At 42.2% G+C, this 1,894-nt stretch overlaps 1 protein-coding gene across 7 annotated transcripts in view; it reads right to left on the reverse strand.

Annotated features, from left to right (window-relative positions):
- The window catches only part of AAK1 (AP2 associated kinase 1), a 101,373-nt gene that overhangs the window by 25,651 nt on the left and 73,828 nt on the right, over positions 1-1,894 (reverse strand). For 6 of the 7 annotated variants that reach the window (XR_003096080.1, XR_003096079.1, XM_025214629.1 and 3 more), the window contains exon 17: positions 1,722-1,817. The exons of the other annotated variant lie outside the window; for it this stretch is intronic. Coding sequence is in view for 4 of the 6 variants with exons in the window: in XM_025214629.1 (XP_025070414.1) it covers positions 1,722-1,817 (96 nt within the window). In the remaining 2 variants the exon portion in view is untranslated. The remainder of the gene's footprint in view (positions 1-1,721; positions 1,818-1,894) is intronic. 7 annotated transcript variants of the gene reach the window in all.

Here is a 1,894-nt window from a genome sequence, read left to right on the forward strand (position 1 = left end):
AAGAAAAATGTTCTCAGCATGAATATTTCATTTTCCAGTATTTTAACAGATGTTTTGCCATATTTTTCTCTCTCTCTTGCCAGCTCCTCTTACCAGTTACATTTCCATTAGTGATTCCAGCCCTTGTATACTGAGCAAAATGAAAAAGGACATATTTACCAAAATTCTCCTTCTGAGGAAGAGATGGCTGCAGTGATTTTACCCACTAGCTAATATCTCAGTTTCTCCACTGGGCACTATCCCCCATACTCTCCAGGACTATTCCTCAGCATTAAGAACGTTAAATTAGTTCAATGCAAATACAACTTGCAGTAGGGGACTGTGCATCTCCAGTGGTTGGCCTGCATAGGAGGATAAGGATTTATTACACCTGCCATGTAGAGGTTCCTCCTTCACTGCAAAGTGATAAGCACATAGGTCTGAGTAACATAGGGTAGCTTAATCCAGGTGTGTGCAGACATACTTGCAAAGCCATACCCCATTTACTTTATCCTTATTGGTGGTATGGTTCCTTCTAAGTGGCTAGGACTTCTAAGGGCACATGCCTCTTGCAGCAAGCTGAGTCACTCTGTGAATCTTTCCCTGTGAAATGTGAGAGAACTCAGCCCTTCTGGGCACACAGGGGAGCTTTGGGGAGGCACTGGTGGAGTGAGAAAGTTGCAAAGTGAGAAAACATACCCTGAGCAATATCCCATTCTTGTGGCTGGCAGCAGTCCCTAGGCAGAGGGGGTTCTGTATGCAGGCAGCAGGGGATTAGGGGAACATCCAAATAAGAGTCCAAGTTAACTTAGGCAGACAAGGATCTTTGGGTAAATCAGATATCTTTTATTAGACCAACTAAATAAGTTAACTTAGTGAATTCTTGTCTACGCAGGGAAGAGAATTCCTTGAGCTCAAGCAGTAGAGATTCATGCTTTTAGTGCTGAAGGCCCTAGGTTCAAAATCTAGAGGGATGGTGCTAACAACACAGTTTCCACAGTATTGTAAAGCTCCTACTGTTTGCTGTATAAATCCTTTGCTTCGTTTCAAGTAGGACTCTCCCACTGACCATCTCAAAAGCAACAGATATAGCCCAAACATATAACCCGCTCTTCCATAACTTAAATGAGGATTTCTGCAGCAAGCTGTTCATGTAGTTATACATATGTTTGCGTACAAAGGAGTGCCTACATTCATGTTAAGTTCAGTCTCTGCCAATTATCCTCTCTCAGGGTGAACTTTTGATGTGAAAATTGTCAAAACAGGGAATGCTACAAGACAGCTTTTACTTCAGACAAAGCACATATTTGCAGCAAGACAAGTGCTAACCAAGGACCCAAAGGGAAAACGATTGCATTACAGAAAAAGGCTGCAACATAATACCTTGGAATCTGAGACCAATGTAACATGGCCTAACAAAGGGCAATTAAATATTGGATTTTTTTCCTTATGTTGTACACAGAACCTTGATGCACGTGGCAGATGAAAATCCCATTATCAGGTAGTACGCAAGGGCTACAATCAGAAAATGAGGGGTTTTTGTCCTAGGTGCCATACACTCATGAGCATGTAGGACCAGCTTCAAAAGGTGCTGGCCTCATCTCTCCTGCTGACTTCCATCAATGCAACAGGGGCCTTCATCAAAGTGCTGGGCACAAGTTTTAAATTTTACTAAGAATTAAATCCAAAAAATGGAATGATGAAAATACTGACACAAAAAGTGCAGATTCTCTTCTGATTACCTGGTGTGTCGGATAATGGAAGAGAAACGAAAGGATCAGGCACAGTCAGAAGCGGAGGGCTAGTGTCCAAACTCAGAATATCTTTCGTTTTTTCAGCTGGATAAGCAGGAAGAGTCAAGCAGCAGAGAAACAACAGGGGAGGAAAAGAAAAAGGCAAAATGTCAAGCAGAAAC

This window comes from Alligator sinensis, unplaced genomic scaffold (assembly GCF_000455745.1).
Source record: "Alligator sinensis unplaced genomic scaffold, ASM45574v1 scaffold1030_1, whole genome shotgun sequence".
Classification (NCBI taxonomy): Eukaryota; Metazoa; Chordata; order Crocodylia; family Alligatoridae; genus Alligator; species Alligator sinensis.